The sequence below is a fragment of the Myxine glutinosa genome, chromosome 6 (genome assembly GCF_964187855.1).
Source record: "Myxine glutinosa chromosome 6, kmMyxGlut1.1, whole genome shotgun sequence".
Lineage (NCBI taxonomy): Eukaryota > Metazoa > Chordata > Myxini > Myxiniformes > Myxinidae > Myxine > Myxine glutinosa.
Window position 1 is genome coordinate 48,585,348 of NC_136266.1, and position 26,181 is coordinate 48,611,528.

At 43.1% G+C, this 26,181-nt stretch overlaps 2 protein-coding genes across 2 annotated transcripts in view; both read left to right on the forward strand.

The window, feature by feature from the left end:
- LOC144892601 (uncharacterized) overlaps window positions 1-26,181 on the forward strand; it is a 1,198,808-nt gene that overhangs the window by 1,093,348 nt on the left and 79,279 nt on the right. The gene's annotated exons all lie outside the window — the stretch shown is intronic.
- The window catches only part of LOC137429749 (voltage-dependent L-type calcium channel subunit alpha-1D), a 519,508-nt gene that overhangs the window by 233,250 nt on the left and 260,077 nt on the right, over window positions 1-26,181 (forward strand). Inside the window, exons 5-9 of the mRNA XM_078779833.1 lie at window positions 720-868; window positions 9,117-9,269; window positions 11,651-11,850; window positions 11,998-12,101; window positions 14,601-14,767. Coding sequence (XP_078635959.1) covers window positions 720-868; window positions 9,117-9,269; window positions 11,651-11,850; window positions 11,998-12,101; window positions 14,601-14,767 — 773 coding nt within the window. The remainder of the gene's footprint in view (window positions 1-719; window positions 869-9,116; window positions 9,270-11,650; window positions 11,851-11,997; window positions 12,102-14,600; window positions 14,768-26,181) is intronic.

The window sequence follows — 26,181 nt, forward strand, 5'->3', positions numbered from 1 at the left end:
ATTGGTTTTATTGTTTTATTAAAATGTGATGCTTGCTGATTTTTTCATTTTAATGTAAATTAATGTTGTATTGCTGTTTTTTTTTTGTTACAGAGAACTAAGGCTGATATTGGAGTTTTCACTTGTATATAGGACATTTAGGAACATCCATTTTTTATAAATTACAAGGACATGAGTGGACAATAAACACAGTGCATGGGATTTGAACCTGGGTCACAGCATCATGAGCAATGTACTTTGACGGGAATGCAAAACAGGCCAAACCTACCTCAAGCCCCCTCCACTCTTCCTTCCCTAAAAATATCCTCTGCATCATTTGTATTAAATATTTACAAACACCAATTTATCACATACATGGGCTAATCTTCCATTGCTGGTGAGATTAATTGACAAATATTTGAGAACACAGGGTTAGCGATGGGTTTAAAACCAGGGAAAGCCAAGTTTACCTGTGTTCATGCACAAACACTTCTGAGAATTCTGCTCTGGAGGTTGGCAAGTATTTCCTGTTTATATTAAAAGACACTTAATTGCACACTGTTAGCATAATTTCTTCTCCTACCCGGTCAGTCTGCGAAAACTCAGATGTTCAAAGTATTTAGTTATCAAGATGATGTTTGCTTTACGTCGGTAGCTTATACTAAGCTCACCTGACAATTTTTTTTTTTAAAGAAAATTTGTAACAAGTGCCATCTGTGGTTTGTTTTTGTGTTCTTCAGACTGTTCAGCGTGGTGCTTGAGCAGATCACCAAGGATGGGCGTACTAGTAGTGGTGCGTTGGTGGGCAGTAAAGGTGGTGGTTTTGACGTGAAGGCCCTCCGTGCCTTCAGGGTGTTGCGCCCACTTCGCCTTGTCTCCGGCGTGCCAAGTGAGTCTTGCTAAGTACTCCATGGCATGGCTTATTTTCCACACCTAGCTTCACAAAGAAACATCAACATTGCATGATTCAATATACGTAATTCATTTGAATCTTAATGACTTTTTTATCTCGGTCTCATTACAAGAAGTAGTCTGTCAGCAAATGAAGGGTAAACACTTCCTGTGGGACCCTTAGTGGTACAAAGATGGGAGTGGTGTCCAATGTTTTCATTAGATCATACAGATCACGAATTACCATGGTACCCACCATGCATACTTTGTAAAGAAGAGTTATTTAAAAAACAAAATGGCATCCGGTGATTCAGTCTGCGTACATGTTTATTTTATTTAATTCACACAAAATATGGGTTTTATTGTATCAAATCAAAGGTAATGTTGCTACAAAGAATACTATTATGTGAAAAATGTTTTTTGGTAAAATAAAAATGAAAAGTTAGTTGTATAATATATATATATATATATATATATATATATATATATATATATATATATATATATATACATACATATACATATATAATGCTAACTACGAGTGCACATTCATAAAATGGATTCAAAACATAAATGCAATACACATAAATAAACAATACAATGAAACGTATGAGATGACAGTGATGTAGCTTATGCTGTTTCCATGTCGTCATCACTAATATTTGATTCCAAGTCATCTGAATTTCCATCATCAGCATCATAGTTTTGCAGAGTTGTTGCAGAGCCTGCTGGAAGTCTGGGATACAACCCCTTCCTTCAATAAATCATCTCTTTAGTCTGAGTGTTCAACTTAAGAAAATTATCACTACACCATTGACCAGATGCAGTGGTGTAATGGAGGAGCGTCAGCTCCGCGTCTGGAAGGTCGGCAGTTCAAATTGAGACCAAGTCATACCAAAGACTTTAAAAATGGTACATGCTGCTTTCTTGCTTGACATTCAGCATTTATAAGATTAAGGGCATGGACAATCCCCATAGGTTGGCATCCATGGGGAGGAGGAATTCCTCAGGAAATGTGCCACTGAGTAGAGTGAGAAAAGCGGTACCATTGTTGTGACGTTGCTGGTACCCAGAGTGTCCGGAAAGTGACACCACTTCTAACAGTCTTGTGTTGTGTCACATATATTTGTGTGTGTGTGTGTGTCAGCGTGTCAGCTATGGAATTGCTGAGAAGGGTCAGAGGACTGACTGCCTTAGATCATGGTAAAGAAAAAACGAGTGGGAAAGAACAGCCTCTGTAATACAAGGCAATTCCACAGATGGGAGAAGTGAAGAACAAATTACTTGAGGTGTGCAGTCAGCTTGGATTTTGGAACTTTAACCAGAAGGGAGTTCCTGGAAGAACAGTTACTGGAGTTGCTGAGAAGGGTCGGAGGACTGATAGAGCAGAGAGAGAGCAATATTGGAGGAACGGTGGTTAAAACAAACCAGTGAGTACCGCGAACTGCCTGCATTAGGAAAGCAACAGACTTTGTTTTTCGGCCTCATCATAGGAGTATAATAAAAAACCACCGTTTAGAGGCCATTTTTCCCCGCAAAGCGGGGGTTGGCCTTTTCGGGGACCGTGGTTGTTGTTGTTTTTTTGGTCCCCTTTTTTGAAGCAATGTATTACGGCCGGATGCCCTTCCTGCCGCCAACCCTGTTATACATAGGAGTATAATAATATATAATAATGTTGTATAATAATAATGTTGTATAATGTTGAGATATAAATGTATAATAATGTATAATAATGTATAATAATAACATCATAGTATAATAATGTTGAGAGTTTTAGATTTGAAAACATCCAGGAGAGACAGTTGAGATGCTGGAGTGCCAGCTTATAATGGAGAACAGTACTCCATTAAGCTGCAGGCAAAGGCCTTGTAAACTGTGAGCAGCTCTGATTTTCCAAGGAAAGACTTGGATCGACGGAGAAAGCCCAGTCTCCTGCTAGCTTTGCTATGTGATTAGCCCAGGAGATGTCATGGCTGATAGTGAGGCCAAAACGTTCAAGAGACTGAACCTCTTCCTCCAAACTCAGTGGCTGTGTTTGTCTCATCACTGGAAATAGGTGGGTTCGCTTGACAATCTTTCTGGAGAGATAGGGTGAGACAGTGAGTTTTTACATGATTGAAGAATAAGTTCCATTTATCAAACTAGCATTCTCCTACGAATATATTACAATTGGTCACTGGCTTTAACACCAATACAAATTTATATTATGTCCCGTTAGGCATCAAAAGGCTACATATACTGAAACGCAAAAGAAACTTACCACCTTTGAAACCTTTAAATATCAACAATAACAATGCGTGTAGTAAATGTGTGAACTTATTTGTGGACAATAGTGTCCTCACTGTCAGACAAAACAGTCACGGTTGGTCACTTGAACCTTCAATGGTCACTTCATAGCACAACTGTTGAACAGCCGTTTTGACTGTCAGTGATTAGCCAAGGGGTACGGGATGATTTTAATGAGCTGCACGTGATGTCTTGATATTGGCTTTAAAAAGGCCAGTGCAAAATGGGCATTTTGACCGAAAAATTTGACCATTTTGACCCTTTTGACCAACTTCAAAAAGACCGAAAACGCAAAAGAAACTTACCACTTGTTTGAAATGTAATAAAATTGTAACAGTTCAAAATAAAACAAACCAACAATTGCTAATTGAAACATTGGCATTTTATTGATGACATGTCAAGTTTTTGACCAAGATACACCATCTCATCAGTTTGTTCTACAGTACAGAACAGCACAGGGTGCAATGTCAGTCCCCTTTCAATAGCGTGTGTGGCCACCATTGTTTTGGATACAGGCAGTGCATCGTCGGCGTATACTGCCTACCAGTCTTTGGATGGATTGCTGCTGGATTCTGTCCCACTCAGTCCTCAATGTCTGAAGCAGCTCTGCCCGTGTCCTGGCCCTGCCAACTATGCATCTCCCAAGCTCATCCCACAGGTGCTCTATGGGATTCAGGTCAGGGGAGAGTGCAGGCCACTGCATGGTGTTGATGTTCTCGCCTTGGAGAAATGCAGTGGTAAAGCGAGCAGCATGGGGACGAGCGTTGTCATGCTGAAAGGTTCTCAGTTCTGGGTGGTCTAGCAGGAATGGCAGCAGATGAGGTCGCAGGATGTTATCCACATACCGCTGGGCATTAAGATTCCCATCCACAACCACCAGTGGCGTCCTGTACCGGCCTGATATGGCGGCCCACACCATCACACTTGGGCCACCCCACCTGTTGGCTTGACGCACGCAACAATCGGCATATCGCTCGCCAGGTCTTCTCCAGGCACGCTCACGCCCATCAGGACTGTCCACACAGAACCTTGACTCATCGCTGAAAGCGACCTCGTTCCACTGCGCCAAGATCCACCGCTGATGCTGCTGGCACCATCTCTGTCGGTTGCGGCGATAGGCAGCCGTCATCACGGGGCCTCTGTATGGTCTTCTGGCAGTCAGACCATAGTCATGCAGTCGTCTTCGTGCAGTATCATTGGAGATCCGTGGGTTTGCACGCCACGGAGTTTCTGCCGCAGTGCGGGATGCTGGACGGAATCGATCCCGCAGGTGACTTCGGACCATCTGCCTGTCCTGCCTTGCAGTGGTGACTCTTGGCCTCCCTGATCGAGGTCTGTCATCTGCAGAGTTGTGGAGGGTGTCTCTGTCCACCAGGGCCGATATTGTCTGGTGTGAACAGCCAAGGCGACGTGCCACCTCACGGTAGCTCAGTCCGCCTTGCAGCATGCCTAGGGCACGCTGCCGTTGATCCCTTGACAATCGTGGCATGTTGATTGAAATGCCCATTTTGCACTGGCCTTTTTAAAGCCAATATCAAGACATCACGTGCAGCTCATTAAAATAATCCCGTACCCCTTGGCTAATCACTGACAGTCAAAACGGCTGTTCAACAGCTGTGCTATGAAGTGACCATTGAAGGTTCAAGTGACCATCCGTGACCGTTTTGTCTGACAGTGAGGACGCTATTGTCCACAAATAAGTTCACACATTTACTACACGCAGTGTTATTGTTGATATTTAAAGGTTTCAAAGGTGGTAAGTTTCTTTTGCGTTTTCGGTCGTTTTGAAGTTGGTCAAAATGGTCAAATTCTTCGGTCAAAATGCCCATTTTGCACTGGCCTTTTTAAAGCCAATATCAAGACATCACGTGCAGCTCATTAAAATCATCCCGTACCCCTTGGCTAATCACTGACAGTCAAAAGGGCTGTTCAACAGCTGTGCTATGAAGTGACCATTGAAGGTTCAAGTGACCATCCGTGACCGTTTTGTCTGACAGTGAGGACACTATTGTCCACAAATAAGTTCACACATTTACTACACGCAGTGTTATTGTTGATATTTAAAGGTTTCAAAGGTGGTAAGTTTCTTTTGCGTTTCAGTATATATCGAACAAACAGTTACAAATGGGGCACCTTACCACCATTAGTGCATTTAAATTCCATCAGATGTGGCAACTAATGTGAATTGTTGCTCCCAGCTTGCCGGCTTGATGACAGAACATGCCATTTGCATTTTTGCGTCTTCCATCCCCACTCTGTTTAGAATCCTGGGTGGCCATGGGCAACTTGCTAGTCTAACCAATTCCAGACCAGCAGAGAGTAAAGCAACTGCAGTCTGCCTAACCGTGGGATGGCATGCGGTACAACACAATGTGGAGTCCTCTGTAAAAAGGAAGGGAGGGTTTTCCAGAGTATTACAGAGGTCATTTATATGGATGGGGAACAAGACAGGACCCACAACACAACCTTGGGGAACCCCAGCCACCACTAGGAGAGGAGAGGTTCCATTGATAATATTTTTTGTTTCTTTACTACTAGGCGGTGTATACAAGGGCAGAATATAATTAACCGCCTAATCGCTCTTTAATCTGCTTTTATTTCCCTTATTTTCCTCCTTCACCTCTCCTTCTCAGTTGTATTTTTTTATTTGTTTTCTCTTCCATTCCTATGTCTAAATAATACAAAGATGGCCACTTACTTTCCTGTAAAGTTTTCTTTGTCCTCTTCCTTCCCGTAAATGTTGTTTTCCATTGCACGACTATGTTGTCTTTAATATTTCCTTAAATACACTTCAACATTTCTTGCCTTGCTGCGTTAGCCTGTTCAGTTTCCCATATGAACACTTGCCTCACGATGATGTGATCCTGAGTTCATATCCCCATGTACTCTGATGATTCGTCCATTGTACGGCTTTTAGCACGGCTTATCGTCCCCATTGGATTACTGGATAATGAAATTGCACCTAACTACAACTTATCAGTTTGCCAACGAATGACCCGATTATTCCTAGCCCTGCAAGTACTACTTAGTAGGCATAAGCTCATCCATGAGTATTCCAAATGGTAGAAAAACGTTTTGTTTTTTTAAACTACACAACGCTTTACCATTATTTGGTTGGTTCACAATATAGTGTTAAAAAAAAGAAGATGTTTTTGCATGTTGTTTTACCACGTCTGCTTTAAAAAAATATTTTGACATGCCATACCCACTTTGCAATTTGCTCTATAATGATGCGCTATGCCCGAATGAAATCCTGTCTGGAACACTGCTATCATACATCACCTACCAACACGCACATCTTCACTAAATTTCAATCCCTTTGTCATACTTTGTGATAGCTCTCCACAGCTCTCTGACTTTTAGCACGGCTCATCACACTCCGTTGAATTTGCGGATGATGAAATTTCACTTCATTACATCTTTTCATTTTGTTGTAATTAATTTCCACACATCAGTTCACCATAATACGCCTCACCTGGCCTTGTAAAACCTCGGTGTGCATGCAGAATGAAGAACTAATCTTGTTTGTGTCGGCTATAGTCAATCTGCGTCGACGGACAGGGGGAACAATGGATGCAATCAACATGATGTTGATTGAGGTATGCTTACTGCCAGGGGAAGCTGATGTGCCAGGCATTAACCCGTCTTTGGAGCATTGATCCCATCTTTTGCTCCAACGAAGGGTTATCCTCTGAAACGTCAGCATGCCCTTGTTTGTCACCTCAGTTAGCAAACCTCATTCAAAGTCCTGTTTATTTTCATCCATAACATGTATGACCTCATTGTATTTTGTTGCACCCCCTCTGGGTTTTTTCCACCTTAAAAAGTCTCATTCCTCACCATAAAAAGATCCCCAGCTATTTATAACACGACACATTTTACTGCAAGAAGATTGTGGCCTGCTTATCCCATCCAGTTTCATTTTCTAATAATTTTACAATTCTCTTAGCATTTCTCAAAAAGGGTGTTTGATTTTACAAGTGCAGATCCTTTGAATTCAATCCGCTTGATGCCGGGCATTGCCAAGCAAGGTAATTTTGATTTCAGGATTTGTAAGTAAAAGGAGATAAGTATACATGTCATGGCATTAATGTGGCAAGTGCGATGCTGATGTTGTAGTTATTATTACACCTGTCACATTCTCTTCCAGAGCTTATCAGGAGATGTAACATGTTTTTTATTTACAAAACGAAGGCGCATTTCATACTTTTTTACATTTTTGATAAATCAAGGACGAGCACATATCGGGGAAATATAATTGATGCTCTAGAATGAAGTCGCAAGCACAAAACTGCTTCTTGTACCAATGCATCTGCAATAATACAAAGAGAGATAGATCACCGTACAGCAAAGCTCAGGTCTTGCATGAGAGAGAAAAGGAAGGAAAGTCTGCTACTCTATGGATAGATATTCATATATGCACTCACTTGGTGAGATGGAATTCACCGACAGCTCTTCATATTGTGCCTTCTTTGTGTGGGAGACTTGCTATCGAGTGACAGCGGAGGCAAGAAAGGAAAACCTGCCAACGTCCATCTCCACAAGGACCAGTCTACACCTGCAATGTTTGTGGTAGATGCTGTAGATCCCGCATTGGACGATACAGTTGTCGCACAACGCACTGCTTAGTGAGCACGCCAATGAAGGGAAGAGATTTGTCGAAAATGACGACTCACACCATCATCATCAATGTGAAGGGCTGGGATATAATGGACAATGCTAGCATAAAGCAAACAAGGAACTGATACTCTAGGTTCCCTACCTTTTGGGTGGTATGAAGAATACATATGTGTATATAAAAGCTAAATATTGCACTTTTTTGAAATATCATGGACACAAGCCAAGTTACCAATATTGTTGCCATGGCAACATAATTCAGCCAATCACAGTGGTGATCTAACCAGGTGGAGAAAATATCATGAGCAATAGATATCTGCAATACAACAACAACAACAACATGTATTTTAAGGCCATTTCCCTGCAAGAGCGGGGGTTAGCCTTGCGGTCCCCATGACAATCTTCTCCATTTTGCCCTATTTTCTGCATCTCTCCTTGTTAACCCCCTTGCCCGCATTTCTTCTTCCACCATCTTTAGCCAAGTCTTTCTCGGTGTTCCCTGTCCTCTACTTCCTTCTACATTCATTTCCATCACTCTTCTCAACCAGTCACTTTCATCCTTCCTCAACACATGACCAAACCATCTCAACCTGTTTCTCTTCACAGCATCAATCACAGGCTCTATTCATCTTCATCTTCATCATCATCATCATCATCATCATCATCATCATCATCATCATCATCATCATCGATATCTGCAATGTGAAAGTAAAATGTTCAACAGTTTTTGAAATATCGCATGCGCAGCAGTACATCAACAGGTGATTGGTCGGTCGATCAGACGAGCTCATTTTAATGTCCTCCGTTTCCAACCTTGTCGGAGAGGCGGGGGACAATAAACAAACAAACATCAGGATAAACTGCACTAGACTGTGCAGGAGTGCATTATGAAAACCCCAGTGCTGTAAATATTTTGGAGAATCAACCATGGCAATGCCTCACAACATGCAAGGATTGCCACCACACTTATTCAGCAGTCCTTGCTGGCCACCACACTTCCCGTGGATTGCAGGTGGTGAATTGCCAGCTTTAATTGAGGTTGGTGATTGCGACGAGAATACTGATTATAATAGATGGTTGATGTTCGAGAGATGGTTATAAAAACTTGTGCCGCATCACGACAACTTCACAGGAGATAGACTCAGACCTACATAACTCCACCATGACACCTGGCTGATGTTTACTTCTGGAAATGGAAAAACTATTAAGTTGTGTAGTTGCTATAGAGAGTCCAACGTAACTGGCTGTTGTTGATACGACACCAGGAATAGAGTTCATACTTTTAATAATTTTGTTATTTTGGGGTGGGAATTGTATAAGCAGTGACATTTCCTTGTGTGTAGGTTTACAGGTTGTCCTCAATTCCATAATCAAGGCAATGGTTCCTCTGCTGCACATCGCTCTTCTTGTCCTCTTTGTTATTATCATCTATGCCATCATTGGATTGGAGCTGTTCATGGGGAAGATGCACAAAACGTGCTTTTTTATTGGCACCAGTAAGCTTGCTACCTCTCCTTACCTCTCCCTACTCTTCTTCTCATTTTCCTCTTTCCTCTCTCTCCTCTCTCTCTGTCTCCTCTCTCTTCTCCCTCTAATTCCTCATTCCTCTCTCTCTCCTCTCCCTCCCCTCTCTTTTCCCTCTCTCTCCCTATGCTTCTCCATTTGTTTGTGTTTCTCTTCTCTTCACTCCTAAATCAGTTGAAGCTATAAATGAAAATTTGAATTGTGCAGTGAGTGATTAAATGAGTGAGTGAGTGATTAAGTGATTAAATTGTGCAGTGAGTGAACGTCACTCGTGAAAGTTCAGCCGATAGGCTGAACAATTTACATTTTGTTTCCCACTGATAGGCCGGATCTTCATCTGGACCTGAACGAAAATCTATTCGGCTTGTTCTTGTCACCTACCCAAATCATCCACTGAGTTTTGTCCGAATCCGTCCATAACTTTTTGAGATATCGTGCTATACAGTCAGACCCTGCTATTTGAGGTTCCGCGTATTCGCGGTTCCGCATATTCGCGGGTGATAAAAATGCGACCTGTTTTTCTATTCGTGGAAAAATGTCCCGCAAATTCGCAGTTTTTTTTATTGGCGGCCGTGTTCCGCGAAGTTGCGGTTTTTTCCCCCCTATTCGCTACCGTGTTCCGTAAATTCGCGGTTTTTCAGGGGTGCAAAAAAAATTCACGAGCAGACACATTTATAAAACCCATCTTTCACCAGCCATTTATAAAGCAGCAGGACATACGTACACAAAAAAACATCTTCTACGAGGCGCGAACATGATGGTGTTGTGTTCTTTTTGTTTCACGGTGCGGTATGGTTAAGCTGGTAAAGCACTTTTAATAAACTGTAAGCGCATTCCTTCATTAAATTGGAAATGGTACCTGGTGTTGTGGTTTTTTTGTTTTCTTTGTAGGCATTTTTTATGAAACTATAATCATGTGCATTTGGGGTCGAAAACGTGTTAAACTTTTTAAAATCTCCTTTATGAATCAGGAACCCCCTGGAACCAATAATTTATCCCACTTTTTCCCCATTGAAACAATGCCGCGGCATACGTTCGTGGGATTTTCATCGACCTTCGTGGATTATCGTTGACATTCTCGGGATTTGCCTCACCAATCGCGGATTTTTGCCTCACCATTCGCAGTTTGTGCCTCTATTAGCGGATTTTTGCAACTCCGGAAGCTATCCCTCCTTTTTCGATTGAAACAATGCCCCAGCATTCGCTGTTTCGCAATTCGCGGCATTTTACAAGAACGTATCCCCTGTGAATAGTGGGTCCGACGGTATATCGTTGTTTGCTCTATCTCTCAAAGGTGAAGAATCACTTAAAAAATTCTAGTATCCGGGTCTGGTTCTTCAAAATCGAATCAATTCTTCCTTGTCACACACCCAACCTGTCCACCAGGTTTCGTCCAGATATTTCCCTAATTTTTTGAGGTATACTGCTCACAGACAAACAAGAAGACGTCATGCAGAGCACGATACTTGCAAAATCCACCCCACCTCCCCACCACCCCCAAAAAAGGTTGCCATTGATTCATCAAATTGTCCATTTTATCAAGATTAAAATTGACGATCTTGATCAAAGCTCAGATTAAAAGGATGAAAAGTGACGATTTTTCAGATGAAAATTGATGATTTTAGAAGTTTCACCTTGAGTTGACCTTTGACCTCAAAAATAGTTTGTTTCCAAATTCAGTGAGGCACTATGGAAATGCTGTTAAATTTTCAAGTCAATCAGATGAAAATTTATGATTTTGGAAATTTGACCTTGAGTAGAACTTTGACCTTTTGACCTCAAAAATAGTTGGTTTCCCTATTTAGTGACTCAATGTGCAAATGCTGTTCAATTTTAAAGTCAATCGGATGAAAAATGTTGATTTTAGAAATTCGACCTCCAGATGACCTTCGACCTCAAAATCAATAGGCTTCTCAATTGTGACGACTTCCACAACTTTGTGAAGTTTCATGACTATTGGTTTGGAATTGTGACCTGTATGCCGTTGCCAAACAAACACACAGAATAACAAACGCAACCGACCAATATACTTGAAAAATCTTCGATTTTGGAAGTAACAAACAGTGGTGAAAACATAACCTCCATCCACCTTAAGTGGTGGAGGTAATGAGATATTGCCATTTCAAAAACGATGGTGATTGCCCAGTTCGAAGCGGATCTTATGTATGACATGCCACTAAAACAATGAAATCCTCGTGTTGGCAAAAACGTTTGCAAAGCATCATGAAGAATTCACGTCATTGAATGTGTCCTTTGCTTTCATCTTGTAAGATTACAACCATGGAAATGGGAATGTAATAAAAATGTCCAGCTCTTTCACCAGTACGTCTGTCACGTTTGCTTCCCACCACAGATGTGACGGCAGAAGAACAACCAGCACCCTGTGCATTTTCCTTTGGTCACGGCCGGAAGTGTGACGACTCTGGCACTGAATGTTGCTCTGTCTGGGAAGGTCCCAACGATGGAATCACCAACTTTGACAACTTTGGATTTGCCATGCTCACCGTCTTCCAGTGTATCACCATGGAAGGCTGGACAGATGTTCTCTATTGGGTAAGCTGCACGGGTAAACTGTGCTGCAGTATAACAACTAACGACCTCATATAGCTTATCTCAGTTCTCCTTGCATTGAAAGGGTTAAAGATGAATGACATTGGCTGCTGTTTTCCCCTTTAATTGCTCAATTTGATTGTCTTTCAGATGCAGGATGCCATCGGCTACGAGCTTCCATGGATCTACTTTGTTAGTCTTGTCATCTTTGGCTCATTCTTTGTTCTCAACCTCGTCTTGGGTGTGTTGAGTGGGTAAGCAAATTGCTCCGACTTGCACAGTGGAACCCCGGTGATGATCCTTGTAATTAGGAAAAGGTTACGTGAGATCAAAACGCGACTCTCATTTTACCTGCGGTTTACTTAAGGACTGATTTGATTTAAATATTTCCAGCTCTTGAACTTTGATTTACCATATTTGACTACATTTAACCGCGGTAACTGAATAAATATGACAAGGATCGGCAACATCTTATATTAAATCTACAATATCCGATGTCCCTGCTCCCTGGTGTTGTTGTGCTTCCCTCTCTTCCCCTCTTGTTTCCCGCTCCCTTTATTATATGTCCTATGTGTTAGCCCTTACACGAGCCTCGACTTAGTGTACAAATAAACAGTCGAGAATGAAGAGAGTTGTGCCAGCTGGTGAGAATTCAAATGTCTTTGTTACTCTGTTCAATTGTTTGTTTGCTTGTTCTTAAGGGACACCTGTATAAACCAGCAAGAGTGCTTTTCATTTACTTTACACGAAACCCTTTCTCCACCAAAAAAACAAATTTTGCAGCCTAAGCTTGTTTTTATGAGTGCACTGTGGAACCACCTGTTGAATATGGTCGAAGGAAGGCCCCACCATAGCAAAGTGAACAAACAGGTGGTGTACGTTATGTCCTTGGGAAATCACGGTGCGGTTTTTCACTGGAGAATTGTATCATAATTTACCATCGATTCTTCATGATTCTCAACATTCATTGCGGCAATTGTGCTGAAATCTGAGTTCCAAATCATGCTGAAATCCTGAAACATCTGCCACCTGGAATATCGATCACCGTTTCCATTAAAATGTTGATATCCGACACTAGTTTGATTTGATCATGTAACTATCTTCTCGTGGCCTTGCGAAATGATCTGCATTACTGTACATTTGCATCTCGTGATGTTTTCACGATGCTTGCTTTGATTGCCTCGTTGAGCCTAAATCTATATAATCATTAAGACGAAGTACTGGAGTTACTTCATTGAGGTTGTACCACTACTGAATTTGCATTTTATCTAAATATTGTCTCTCTACCTATATATTGAAATATATAGGTAGATATATTATTGAAAATATATAGGTAATATATATTATTGGTAATATATAGGTAATATATATAGTAATATATAGTAATATATAGGTAATATATAGTAATATATAGGTAATATATATAGTAATATATATATATAGTAATATATAGGTAATATATAGGTAATATATAGGTAATATATATTACCTATATATTGAAATATATAGGTAAATATTGTCTCTCTACCTGAAACATCTGCCACCTGGAATATCGATCACCGTTTCCATTAAAATGTTGATATCCGACACTAGTTTGATTTGATCATGTAACTATCCTCTCGTGGCCTTGCGAAATGATCTGCATTACTGTACATTTGCATCTCGTGATGTTTTCACGATGCTTGCTTTGATTGCCTCGTTGAGCCTAAATCTATATAATCATTAAGATGAAGTACTGGAGTTACTTCATTGAGGTTGTACCACTACTGAATTTGCATTTTATCTAAATATTGTCTCTCTACCTATATATTGAAATATATAGGAAGATATATTATTGAAAATATATAGGTAATATATATTATTGGTAATATATAGGTAATATATATAGTAATATATAGTAATATATAGGTAATATATAGTAATATATAGGTAATATATAGGTAATATATAGGTAATATATATTATTGGTAATATATAGGTAATATATATAGTAATATATAGGTAATATATAGTAATATATAGGTAATATATATAGTAATATATATATATAGTAATATATAGGTAATATATAGGTAATATATAGGTAATATATATTATTGGTAATATATAGGTAATATATATAGTAATATATAGTAATATATAGGTAATATATAGGTAATATATAGGTAATATATATTATTGGTAATATATAGGTAATATATATAGTAATATATAGTAATATATAGGTAATATATAGTAATATATAGGTAATATATATAGTAATATATAGTAATATATAGGTAATATATAGGTAATATATAGGTAATATATATTACCTATATATTGAAATATATAGGTAAATATTGTCTCTCTACCTGAAACATCTGCCACCTGGAATATCGATCACCGTTTCCATTAAAATGTTGATATCCGACACTAGTTTGATTTGATCATGTAACTATCCTCTCGTGGCCTTGCGAAATGATCTGCATTACTGTACATTTGCATCTCGTGATGTTTTCACGATGCTTGCTTTGATTGCCTCGTTGAGCCTAAATCTATATAATCATTAAGATGAAGTACTGGAGTTACTTCATTGAGGTTGTACCACTACTGAATTTGCATTTTATCTAAATATTGTCTCTCTACCTATATATTGCAATTATGCAGCATATTGAAAGAAGCAAATTTTGTCACCAATCACCCACTCACTTTTCCTCCCACTTTGAAATGAACATTACGATGCGATTTTGATGAATATTTTGTTTACTTAGTGAATTCTCCAAGGAACGTGAGAAAGCCAAAGCCCGTGGAGACTTCCAGAAGCTTCGAGAGAAACAGCAGTTAGAAGAAGATCTAAAGGGTTACCTGGACTGGATCACGCAGGCTGAGGACATTGACCCAGAGAATGAGGATGATGGCAAAGATGAGGAAAAACATGGTAAAATGTCTTGTGATGTGATTATAAGATCTAAAGTTGGTGGTGCTTGTGTTTTTTTTATTTCACAGGGCAGGTGTGTGCGTCTAGTGCTGTAGTAGAATGCAATGTAGTTTACCGCTCGTTCCTTTTAGCTCCATGAGCGAAAAGAAGGCCGAATCCCAGCCAGCACGTACAGCTGGGTCCTATGTGTATGCGAGGGCTCATATGAGTCCAATGTGGGCTAACTTGTGGGTCCCATGTGTGTACTCGCACGTAGGCCCCAGCTGGATTTGTCCATAGGCTCCACCAGGGTGCCAGCTGGCTTGCCCACGTGGGCAGTGCATGGGTTTTTTGTGGGCTCGCCCATGTGGGCAGGGCATGGTTTTTTGTGGGCTACCCCATGTGAGCTGGGCATGGGATTTGCATGTGTTACATATGGATTTTTCCGAGGCCTCATGTGAATGTAAATGGGGTGTAAATCAATCCTGCATTAGCGACAACATCACATCTGCTTTACTGCCGGTAGAAATATCGAATGGAGGGGATTGGTTCCCTAATCACGAAAATCCGTGAATAGCGAGGAACAAACCGCAAACGGCAAGGCAAAATCCCCAAATGGTGAGGCATATCCCAAGAATGTCGACGATAATCTATGAAAGTCCCGGAAATGGCGAGACAAAACCCGTGAATGTCGGCGATAATCCGCAAGGGTCGATGAAAATCCGTGAATGCATGCCGTGCCATTGTTTCAATGGGGAAAAGGGAGACAGCTAATTACACTAATGGATAATGTGGAGTGTTTTCATCCTTTCTCCATGGTGAAAGCTGGTGAAAGCATGGCTGGTGAAAGATGTTTTTTTTTTTTGTTTTTTTTTGTTGTATACAAGATTGAGGCTCATGTAAGAGCTAACATTAATGACCAAAAAAAACCGGACACGTCAGACGAAATAAAGGGAGCGGGAGACAAGATGGAGAGAGAGGGGGAAGCACACAAGTGCAACATTTGAGAGCAGGGACATCGGGAGATCTGTGGGAGGTAGCGGGCTTGGGGGGAGGAGGCGAGGGAATGGGGGTGGAGGGTGGGAGAGGTAAAAAAAACACATGGACAATGCTAGAACTTCCAGGAAAGAAGTCGGTATTTCAGAAAAGTGGATCTGGGGTGAATTAACAGAGGTAGAAATGATCAAGGTTTTGGATGGGGGAAGATAAGAGATGGTGGTTAACAGCTGTTTTAAAGACCTGGAGGGGTGAGTGGGATTGAAGAGAGTGAGGGAGTTTGTTCCAGAGGCGGGAGAGAAAAGAGGAATGAAAGAGTGAAGGTGAGCAGAGAGTCTTGATTTTGGCAGTTTCACGAGAAGAGGTTTTTTTTTTTTTTTTGTATACTGAATCGAGGCTCGTGAAAGAGCTAACGATTACTTCACAAACAAATCAACCAGACAAACAAAATATATAAAAAGAGGGAGCGGAAAACAACATGGGGAGAGAAGGGGAAGCACACAAACACAACATTTGAGAACAGGGAGATGTGTGGAAGGGAGAGGGCTTGGGGGGAGGAGGCGTGGGGGGGGTGGGGGGGGGGTGAGAAGTATAAAGCACAAGGACACCAAGGACTTCCAGGACAGAAGTTGGTATTTCAAAAAAGTGGAATTGGGGTGAAATTAGCAGGGGTAGAAAAGATCAAGGTTTTGGATGGGGGAAGATAAGAGATGGTGGTGAACAGCTGTTTTAAAGACCTGGAGGGTGGAGTGGGATTGAAGAGAGTGAGGGAGTTTGTTCCAGAGGCGGGAGAAAAGAGGAATGAAGGAGTGAAGGTGAGCAGAGAGTCTTGATTTTGGCAGTTTGACCATAAGAGGGTTGCAGGCAGATCTTGTGCGACCTGTAGGAATATTTGCAGGACAGAGCCCAGAGAGAGCTGGGGGGGCAAGGCCAGAGAGGAGTCGGTAGAAGACGGAAAGACCACCAACCTGCCTGCGGTGAGTGAGTGAGAGGCCCTTGGAGTTAGCTTCATCGCGGGAGATTCCAATGATTCTGAATGCTTTGGTTTCAACAGCGTGAAGACGAGCTAGGTGTGAGGCAGGAGCACCAGCCCAGAGGGGAGAGCAGTATTCCATTGAGCTGCGGATGAAAGCCTTGTATGTGGTGAGGAGCTCAGGTGTGCCAAGGAAGGACTTCGCACGACGGAAGATGCCCAGTCGGCGACTGGCTTTGGAGGCCAGATTTGAAATGTGGTTTTCCCAGGAAAGATCATGGCAGATAGTGAGACCCAAAAGCTTGAGTGACAGAACTTCTTGGAGAGGATTATTCAGAAAGTGGATGGGAGGGTTGTCCAGTCGGTCTTTTCGGAGAGACATCGTAAGAGTGTGAGATTTGTCAGGATTGAAAGACATGTTCCACTTGTTTGCCCAGTCTGTGATTTTGTCCAGGTCTGCAGAGAGTGAGGAGGCTGCAGACTGCCGATCTGAGGGATGAAGAATGGAGCGACAGAGAGTAGAGTCATCAGCAAAGAGATAGAGGATTTTCAAGAGAGTCAGAGAGATCATTGATGAAGACCACCAGAAAAAGCAGAGGGCCCAGAACACTGCCTTGTGGAACTCCAGCCTGAACAGGAAGAGGAGATGAGAGAAACCCATTCAGGGCCACACGTTGACTACGACTTGAGAGGAAGTCCGCCAGCCATGCGTGGAGATTTCCATGGATACCAAAAGAGGAGAGTTTGGTGAGCAGAGCGGGGTGCCAGACCGTATCGAAGGCACGTGATATGTCAAGGGAGACTGCTCTAATTTCCTGTTTGGCATTGAGGACCTCCATCCATTGTTGAGAAAGCAGAAGCAGCATGTCCAGAGTAGAGTGTCCAGGTCTGAAACCAAATTGATGAACAGAGATCAAGCCATTGGAGAAGAGGAAAGATTTCATATCTGAAGCAATGATGGATTCCATGACTTTGCTGATAATTGGGAGAAGGCTGATTGGTCTGTAGTTGCTGGGATCTGTTTTTGCACCTTTTTTGTGCAAAGCGGTGATGTTGGCAGATTTCCAAGCAGATGGAAGATGACCTTGAGCAAAAGAGAGGGTGAAGAGAACAGAGAGAGGGAGTGAAAGAGCGGAAGAACAGGATTTTAGGACCAGTGGGCTGATGCCATCAGGTCCAGTTGCAGAATCCGAGTCGAGGGTTGACAGAAACTTTTCCACCTTGTCAGGAGGAAAGGGCACAGAGTCCAGGAGCAGCTGGGTATGACTGGGTATGGTGTGTACAGAGAGGGATGGGTTTGGGACACAAGATTTAGAGGCAAACACAGAGTTGAGTCATTCAGCTTTTTCACGTGCGGAGTCAGCCGTGTGGCCATTTGAGGTGAGGGAGGGGATGGAGGGGGAACAAACACCAGAAACAGATTTGACCAGACGCCACCAGGATTTGGAAGAGGGAGACAGATAAGAGAGTTCGGTCTTGAGAACGGAGAGATATTGTTTCCTGGCTCTCCTGAGGGTGGACACACACTTGTTTCGGGCTTTGTGAAAGGAAATGAGATTTCCTTCCGTTGGATTTGCTTTCCAGGAGACGAAAGCAAATTGTTTCTGGGAAATAGCCTCACCACAAGATTCCGTGTACCATGGACAGGAGGAAGGGTATGACAACAGAAGACGAGATGGGATAAATCTGTGCATGAGAGAGAGCAGTTTGCTTTGGAAGAATTCCCAGGAAGAATTTATGTCAGAGGCAGGAGAGATGGGAGACCAGTCCAGATGATTGATGGCTGCTTGAAGACCGTGCCAGTTGGCCTGAGTGAAATGCCAGACTCGTCCGCTGAGGAGGCTCTCTGAGAATGGTCAGAGAGATGTCCACTTTAACAAGCACATGATCAGAAGAGCCGATTGGAGCAGAAGAAGAGCAGCAGACATTTTCAGGGAAGTTAGTCATAACCAAGTCCAGAAGAGAAGATGCTCCGTTGACTGAGATCCGGGTCGGGAAATTGACAGATTGTGTCAGTCCCAGTGAGTCACAGAAGTCCTTTGCTGAAGAGCCATGGCTGGTGAGAGAGGTACCCACTCCCAGCCAACTGGCATGGTGACAGTTGAAATCACCACATATGAGGAAGAGAGAGTTGGGATGGGTAGATAGAAGTTGGTCCATATTCTCAGACAGTTAGATGTAGATGGAGTCATCACTGTTTGGTGGACGGTACAACACACATATGAACAAAAGGTGGGAGCGAAGGGGAAGCCGTAGCCAAAGGTATTCCTGGGGGTGAGGTGGAGAGAGGGCAGTGCAGGGCGAGTGAGGAAGAGAGTTTTTTTTATAAAGATAGCAACCCCACCTCCGGACGAGGCTCAGGTCTATCATACCGGAGGAGGGAGTAACCTGGGAGAGATACCAAGGAATCAGAGACATCATGAAGGAGGAAAGTTTCTGTTAAGCAGATCACGTCTGGTTTGTCAGAAGCAACCTGTATGGAGAGATCAGACAAGTTTGAGGGAAGGCCCCGGATGTTTGAGGTCCATTCTGTTAAGGAAGAGGAAGGGGGTGCATCGGGTACAGAACAGGGGGAGGGTGGGGGGGGGGAGCTGTAGGGTAAGATGTGGAAGAGGAGGAAGAGGTAGGGAGAGCTGTTGAAGGTGTGTCGGAGATTACAGAATAGCTTGGAGAAAGGGAAGAATGGGGTGGACAAAAGGTTTGATGGTGATTGGGAGAGGCGGAGTTAGGTGTTATTTGACGAGGGGGAAGAGCGAGGCAGAAGGTTGAGGGAGACGAAGGTGAAAGTTGGAAGGGGGAAGAAGCGGGGAGGATGCTTTGAGGAGGAGGGGTGAGAGGGGAGTCTAGGAGGGGAGGAGCGAGGGAGAGTCTTGGAGGGGAGGGGTGTGGGGGGAGATTTGAAAGGAATGGGTGATTGGGAAGATTTGTAGGGGAGGGGCAAGGGGGAAGATTTGAAAGAGATGGGTGATGGGGATGATTTGGAGGGGAGGGGCAAGGGGGTAGATTTAGAGGGGAGGGGTGATGGGAAATGGGATTTTGGGGTGATAGGATTTTGAAAAGTGTACGATTAATGGGAAACGAACATTTATTGCAAAATGAGTTTCTTGAGACATTCGAGTCAAAAATACGTTTGAGGATGCTGGAGGGAGGATGGAGTGCTGGAGAGTTTAGGGAATGAATGAAGGATGCACTATAAGATATGGATTTTTTTTTTAGAATGAATAGATTTGGTGAGCAAGTCGAAAGCATCCTTTTATACTTATAGAAGAAGAAGAAAAAGGTGTTATAGAATATGACAGAATACAGGTCTTCAGGGGACAGACGAGACATTTTTTAACAACGTGATCACAAACAACGTGGTCGAAGAACGAACGAACAAATAAGAACGAATAAACGAATAAGAACGGAAGGAAATGTTTTTTTTTTTGTTTTTTTTGAGATTTTAAAACAAGGAAGTATGGGGTGAAAATACCGTGAAAAACAGAGACCGGAAAGTAATTGCAGCGCGATCGGAGAACCGCTGAGACAAAAACAAAGCCTCAAGCCAAGGTCGGACGCGGTAGCCTAGTACTACACTTAGGCCTCAGAATACGCGATACGAAAGACCGACGATTCTGTACACAGGTATGAAAAACCAACACCAAGAATACTATTAAAGACACCCCAATAGGTACATACACCGAGAGAAAGATACAGTTTCGACAAAAACACAATTGTGAAAAGTTACTTAACTTCGAAAGCGAGCGCGCATGGACAGCTTTGAAGAGACGAGACCTCCAAGCTTGCGCATGCGCAGTTTCAACACATGAAACGCATGCACAGTTTCAACACAACACAACACATGAAGGGTTGCAGTAGGAGTACTTGGGGGACAGAGCACAGACAGAGCAGGGGGAGCAAGGCCAGAGAGGAGTCTAGAAGAGAGAAAGACCACCAACCTGCCTGCGGTGAGTGAGTGAAAGGCCCTCACAATCGGCTTCATCGCGGGAGATTCCAATGATTCTGAAAGCTTTGGTTTCAACAGCGTGAAGCCGAGCGGGGTGTGAGGCAGGAGCACCAACCCATAGGGGAGAGTAGTATTCCATTGAGCTGCGGATGAAAGCCTTGAATGTGGTGTGGAGCTCAGGTGTGCCAAGGAAGGACTTCGCACGACGGAGGATGCCCAGTCGGCGACTGGCTTTGGAGGCCAGCTTGGAAATGTGTTTTTCCCAGGAAAGATCATGGCAGATTGTGAAACCAAAGAGATTGAGTGACAATTTCTTGGAGAGGATTGTTGAGAAAGTAGATGGGAGGGTTGTCCAGACGGTCTTTTCGAAGAGACATAGTGAGAGTGTGAGATTTGTCAGGATTGAAAGACATGTTCCACTTGTTTGACCAGTCTGTGATTTTGACCAGGTCTGTAGAGAGTGAGGAGGCTGTGGACTGCCGATCTGAGTGATGAGGTATGGAGCGGCAGAGAGTGGAGTCATCAGCAAAGAGATAGAGGAGATTTTCCAGAGAGTCAGCGAGATCATTGATGAAGACCAGAAAAAGCACAGGGCCCAGAACACTACCTTGGGGAACTCCAGCCAGAACAGAAAGGGGACATGAGAGAAACCCATTCAGGGCCACACGTTGTCTACGAAGAAGTCCACAAGCCATGCATGGAGATTTCCATGGATACCATAGGAGGAGAGTTTGGTGAGCAGAGCGGGGTGCCAGACCGTATCGAAGGCACGTGATATGTCAAGGGAGACAGCTCTAATTTCCTGTTTGACATTGAGGACCTCAATCCATTGTTGAGACAGCAGAAGCAGCATGTTCAGAGTAGAGTCACCTGGTCTGAATCCAAATTGATGATCAGAGATCAAGCTATTGGAGAAGAGGAAGGATTTGATATGCGAAGCAATGATGGATTCCATGACTTTGCTGATGATTGGGAGCAGGCTGATTGGTCTGTCATTGCAAGGATCTGTTTTTGCACCTTTTTTGTGTGCAGCGGTAATATTGGCTGATTTCCAAGCCGATGGCAGATGACCTTGAGCAAAAGAGAGGGTGAAGAGAACAGAGAGAGAGTATGAAAGCATGGCAGAGCAGGATTTTGGGATCCGTGGGCTGATGCCATCTGGTCCAGTTGCAGAATCCGAGTCGAGGATTGACAGAAACTTCTCCACCTTGTCAGGAGAGAAGGACACAGAGTCCAGGAGCAGCTGGATATGACTGGGTACAGTGGGTGCAGAGAGAGACAGGTTTGGAACACAAGATTTTGAGGCAAACACAGAGTTGAGGCATTCAGCTTTTTCATGTGCGGAGTCAGCTGTGTAGCTGTTTTAGGTAAGGGGAGGGGATGGAGGGGGAACAAACATCAGAAACAGATTTGACAAGACGCCACCAGGATTTGGAAGAGGGAGACAGGTTTGAGAGTATCGAGATATTGTTTCCTGGCTCTCCTGAGGGTAGACACACACTTGTTCTCGGCTTTGTGAAAGGAAATGAGATTGCCTTCCATTGGATTTGCCTTCCAGGAGGCGAAGGCAAATTGTTTCAGGGCAACTGCCTCACCACAAGATTCCGTGTACCATGGACGAGAGGAAGAGTATGACAACTGAAGACGGGATGGGATAAATGTGTGCATGAGAGAGAGCAGTTTACTTTGGAAGAATTCCCAGGATAAGTTGATGTCAGAGGCAGTAGAGATGGGAGACCAGTCCAGATGATTTATGGCTCCTTGAAGACTGTGCCAGTTGGCCTGAGTGAAATTCCAGACTCGTCGATGTTGAGGAGGCTCTCTGAGAATGGCCAGAAAGACGTCTACTTTAAGAAGCATATGGTGAGATGAACCAATTGGAGCAGAAAAAGAGCAGCAGACATTTGCAGGGAAGTTTGTCAAAACCAAGTCGAGAAGAGAAGATGCTCCGTTGACTGAGATCCGGGTCAGGAAATTGACAGATTGTGTCAGTCCCAGTGAGTCGCAGAAGTCCTTTGCTGAGGTGCCGTGGCTGGTGAGAGAGGTACCCACACCCAGCCAGCTGGCATGATGACAGTTGAAATCACCACATATGAGGAAGAGAGAGTTGGGATGAGTAGATAGAAGTTGGTCCATGTTATCAGACAGCGAGATGTAGATGGAGTCATCACTGTTTGGTGGACGGTACAGAACACATATGAACAAAAGGTGGGAGCAGGGGCGCCGCCAGGGATTTTGGGCCCCATGAAAATATATCACAATCATGATGGGCCCCTATGAATTTGCTGTGTTTTACCGGAGGAGGTAGCCTGGTCTTGGCTTAGCGGTTAGGGTGCCAGCTTGGGATCCTAGGATCCTGGGTTCGAATCCCGGTCGATCGCTGAATTAACGCCAGGGGGGTTGACTCAGCTGTCATCCTTCCGAGGTCGGCAAATTGAGTACCAGCTTGCTGGGATGAAATTATCACGGTGTGTACCCTGATTTAGAATAGGTACACCGTATCCCTGCGCATCGTAAGAGTGTGACCAAGGGTTGGCATCAGGAAGGGCATCCGGCCATAAAAACATTGCCTCAAACAGGGAACCATGATTGTCATGGGGCCCGCAAGGCTAACCCCCACTCTATCGGGAAAAATGGCCTTAAAACGATCATTCATTCATTCATTCAATGGGCCCCTATGAAGCACGCGCGCACATTTTTTCCCCGACATTTTTGCCAGGAGGTTGAAACAATGCTTATATTTCTGCATACAGTATGGAATTCGCTATTTGATGCAAGACTGATACCCACACAAGAAATGTGCTATAGGCCATCTTTTACAATCTAAATGTAATTTTAATTGTAAGAATTACAACATACATTAACCTCTTAAATTAAATTTACATTATCATCTCTAGAATGATATAACAAACAAAATAATAAAATCAGCAGCAGAGTATACATACAAGTATACATACCAAGTGTAGTGATCCAATATCCATCGCCATGCTATTTAGTTATCACTGGTCCTTGCTCAGCCTTACACACCAAGAGCCCAGCGCCGAGCCTTGTTGCTAGCAAAGTCACTGATCAAGTGTTTGAAGTCCAGCTTTCTAGCCAACTGACTTTCAATGGACAGCATGGCAAGACTGCAAAGCCTGGTTAATAATTTAATATTGAGAATTTTAACCTAATGTTCTAATAATTTTTGGGGCCCCTGTCAGTGCAGGGCCCTTGGAATCATCCTAACTTTTCCCCCCCTTACAGCGCCCCTGGGTGGGAGCGAAAGGGAAGCGTAGCCAGAGTTACTACTGGGGGTGGGGTGGAGAGAGGGCAGTGCAGGGAGAGTGAGGAAGAGAGTTTTTTATAAAGATAGCAACCCCACCTCCAGGACGAGGCTCAGGTCTATCATACCGGAGGAGGGAGAAACCAGGGAGAGATATTAAGGAATCAGAGACATCTTGAAGGAGGAAAGTTTCTGTTAAGCAGATTATGTCTGGTTTGTCAGAAGCAACCTGTAGGGAGAGATCAATCAGGTTTGAGCGAAACCCCCGGATGTTGGAGGTCCATACCGTTAATGAAGAGGTTAATGAAGAGCTGTTGATTGTGTGTCAGAGATTTCAGAAGAGCTCGGAGAAAGGGAAGGATTTTTTGTTTTTAGGGTGGCAGAGCGAGAAAGAAGGTTGGAGGAGATGGAGGTAAGAGTTGGAAGGGAGAGGAAGCGGGGAGGGCACTTTGAGGAGGAGGGGTGAGAGGGGAGAATTGGAGTAAAAATGAGGGTGGGAGATTTGAATGGGAGGGGGAGGGGGGAGTTTTGAATTGAAGGGGTGAGGGGGGTATTTTGGAGGGGAAGAGTGAGGGGGGAGTTTTGGAAGGGAGGGGGAAGTTTCGGAGGGGAGGAGCGAGTGGGGAGTTTATGAGGGGAGGGGCACGGGGGGAGATTTGAAACGGATGGGTGAGGGGGGAATTTAGGAGGGGAAGGATGAGTTTCGATTTTAGAAAGTGTTCGATGATTAATGGAAAACGAACATTTATTGCAAAATGAGTTTCTTGTGATTTTCAAGTCAGAGATCTGTTTGAAAACGTTGAAGGAGGGGTGGAATGCAGGTGAGTTTAGGGAATGTAGGAAGGAAGAGTTGTAAGAGATGGAATTTTTATTTGAAATGAAGAGATTTGGTAAGCAACTCGAAAACAACCTTTTTAAGAAGAAGAAGAAAAATGTGTTATAACAGAACAGAATAAAACACTTCAGGGGAAAGTTGAAACATTTTCAAACTAAGCCATGAAAACTATCTGTGGAAATTCCCTAAATGAGGGTATGAACGATTCCTAAGGGGGATTAAGGATTCCAGCACAGGTTCAGAAGCAGGAACAGAAGGATAGGAGTTTGACAGAAAGGAGAGCAGAGAACAAAGGAACGGGGTGGTGTATAAGCAATATGTTATTATGGGAGAAGAGGCCTACTTTTTAAATTCTTCGTTAATATGTTTTTTTGAAGGTTAAGTGAAAGTGGATCAGAGGAAGAAGGATAAAGTTGAAGAAGTATGGTGGTAACTGAATTGGAAAGGTGTGTTTTAGCTGGATAGGATTGAGTTATGAAGGAAGGAGAGGAAAAAAACAGAAAAAATGGGTGGGGCGACACACAGGGTCGAAGAACGAACGAACACGGGAAAGAGAAGGAAATTAGATTATTTTTATATTTTTTTTATTCTTTTTTTTTTGTATTAAGACGAAACAGAGGGTAAGATGTTCGGGGAAGTATGGGGTCAAAAAAAAACTGGAAAAATGGCCCACAAACGAAAGTAAATGGACCACAAACGACCGCCAAGAGGAAACAACAATGCCTCGGGGCCTAGACAACCAGGCCTGAAAACGCGGCAGGAACCAACAGACGATTAAACACGGGTAAGCACGATTTATTTTTATTTATTTTTTGTATACAAGATCGAGGCTCATGTAAGAGCTAGCACATTGAACATGAAAACATGCACAGACACATAAAACATGTGATGAAGGGAGCGGGGGAGACAAGATGGGGAGAGAGGGGGAAGCACACAAGTACAACATTTGAGAGCAGGGACATCGGGAGATCTGTGGGAGGAAGAGGGCTTGGGGCAAGGGAAGGGGCGTGGGGGGTGGGAGAGTTAAAAAAACAAAAAACATCTGGACACTGCTATGACTTCCAGGAAAGAAGTCGGTATTTCAGAAAAGTGGATCTGGGGTGAATTAACAGGGGTAGAAAAGATCAAGGTTTTGGATGGGGGAAGATAAGAGATGGTGGTGAACAGCTGTTTTAACGACCTGGAGGGATGAGTGGGATTGAAGAGAGTGAGGGAGTTTGTTCCAGAGGCCAGAGAAAAGAGGAATGAAAGAGTGAAGGTGAGCAGAGAGTCTTGATTTTGGCAGTTTGACCAGAAGAGGGTATATATGTATATCTTCAATGAGAGTTATGTTAATGTTGTGTGCATTTTTGACATTTTATGACTGAGATTTCTCTTTTGCTTCTTTTTCCAAATTTGTATCCACAATCTTAATTTGCTG